This window comes from Amphimedon queenslandica, unplaced genomic scaffold, assembly GCF_000090795.2.
Source record: "Amphimedon queenslandica unplaced genomic scaffold, v1.1 AMPQUscaffold_13220, whole genome shotgun sequence".
In the NCBI taxonomy this organism is placed as follows: domain Eukaryota; kingdom Metazoa; phylum Porifera; class Demospongiae; order Haplosclerida; family Niphatidae; genus Amphimedon; species Amphimedon queenslandica.
This window is the reverse complement of record NW_003546544.1, coordinates 1,959-3,854: the sequence shown is the minus strand read 5'-3', so window position 1 is coordinate 3,854 and position 1,896 is coordinate 1,959. Positions and strand designations below refer to the sequence as shown.

General features: G+C 31.9%; 1 protein-coding gene across 1 annotated transcript in view; it reads right to left on the bottom strand.

Moving 5' to 3' along the window:
* The window catches only part of LOC100633310 (translation initiation factor eIF-2B subunit gamma-like), a 2,683-nt gene that overhangs the window by 77 nt on the left and 710 nt on the right, over window positions 1-1,896 (bottom strand). Inside the window, exons 3-6 of the mRNA XM_011407487.2 lie at window positions 1,505-1,674; window positions 934-999; window positions 502-653; window positions 28-131 (exon numbers count right to left, since the gene is read on the bottom strand). Of these exons, the coding sequence (XP_011405789.2) occupies window positions 28-131; window positions 502-653; window positions 934-999; window positions 1,505-1,674 (492 nt within the window). The remainder of the gene's footprint in view (window positions 1-27; window positions 132-501; window positions 654-933; window positions 1,000-1,504; window positions 1,675-1,896) is intronic.

The following is a 1,896-nucleotide window of genomic DNA, read 5'->3' as shown; positions in this document are numbered from 1 at the left end:
GTAACGAGTGAATGATGCAATGGTTACCTTTGCTATTAATAGTAACGCGTGGGCCTACAGTGCAGTCTTTGAGTGTTGCCTTCTCCTCCAGTCGGACTTGATTGCATAAAATTGAGTTTTGAATTGTGCAACTGAGAGAGAGAGAGATTAAGATTTAAAATCATTTTCATGAATAATTATAGCAAGGTTTAAATTAAAGCATATACATCTGATACATATGTACTTACATTGCGTAGAAAGTTTGAACTGATTCTGATCAAAATTGAATTTTTTATGAATTTTTAAAGTTGCTGAAAATCAGGCCAAAGTTTCTTTGGCCAAATTTTGCCAAAAATAAAAAGGTAAGAAATCTCCATTTTAATAACTTTTCCTGATACATAATACATATTCTGTGTGTAGCAAGTTTAAGCTGGTTCTGATCAAAATTGGATTTTTAACAAATTTTTAAAGTTACTCAAAATATTGAGTAAATACAGTATGTGTATCATAATTCATTTGTACCTTTCTCCAATGACCACATGATCCATAATTACTGAATTGATGACTTTCACTTTCTCTCCAATGACACAGTGTCTTCCTATCATTGACCTCTTAACTGATACTTTATCTGATAGCTGAGTACTCTCATCAACCACTGAGTCACCACTGATTGCCTGAAACACATTATTATTATTATTGTTATTATATCATAAATAAATGGATAGTATTTTAACGGTAATATTTTTCTTGAAAAACTACAGTGTATACATACATGTACATGCATACAATTTATTGATTTGGGCATGGTACACATGTACATGTATTTCAAATTCAAATTTAAGAATTACACATATACTGCGGCCACTGTACATGTAACAATTTCAGTCTAAACTTTTTAAATAATAATAATTAAAGATCCTTATCCATTTTTAATACGCTAATAATTGAACTTACACTTGACTTTATTCCTTGTCCACTTGTTCCAGAGTCCAACATGAAACTTGACGAATGCTGTCCTATCTAGAAAAATATTTCAGAGACAAATGAATTAATATTCAGAGCCAAGTGAAGTAGCCTCAACATTAGCAGTTAGTAACTTTAGGGCCAATAAGACTCATAATGACCCATATCAAAGATTGACAACAGGTTTGGTTATAATAATTATTAATTTTATTAATAATTATTTCTTGCATTGGTGCAACTGCATTAATATTAATAAAGCTATAAATAGAGTGGCCATTAATGTAATGGACATTAATAATCATTTATTATAATACTGTATAGCTGCTTAATTTCGAGGGTACAATTTTCGCTGTTTTCACGGATTATACGAAAGCTAATTCTATAAAATTATCCGTATCAACCTATAAACACGTGTACTAATAAGAACCACGAAAGTTAATTCTCAAAAAAGACTTGTGGCCTGATTCGCGAAAGTTTATTGCCTCAAAACTTTGTGGCTATGAGGTAATAAATTTATTTATAAAAATAATAAATTTGATCCACTCCGACACACGTCACTCACCATCCTATTAGCCTCCATATACAGTGATACAGTGTTGACTCTAGTGCATAGTTCAGCTCCGGTGATTGTGTGGGCGTGGCACTGGGTGGGGGAGGGGATAGGAGAGGAGGAGTATTGAGATGCCAACTTGTCAATATCGTCATGGAATCTCTCGGAAAACTGTAATAGAACTGAAAAAATATATATTACAGGTAAGTTTTTAGAACACATAAGTTTTCTCTACTCAGTTCTAAAGTATAAAATTTTATAGGGATGTCAATTCGCAGATTTCACAATCCTTGAAAATTAGGTTAAATTTTCGGCAAATGAGTTTGGACAAATTCGTAATATTTATGACCATCACAAGTGAAAAGTGTTATGCTGTAAATTAAAATTAGGCACAAATTTTTCTC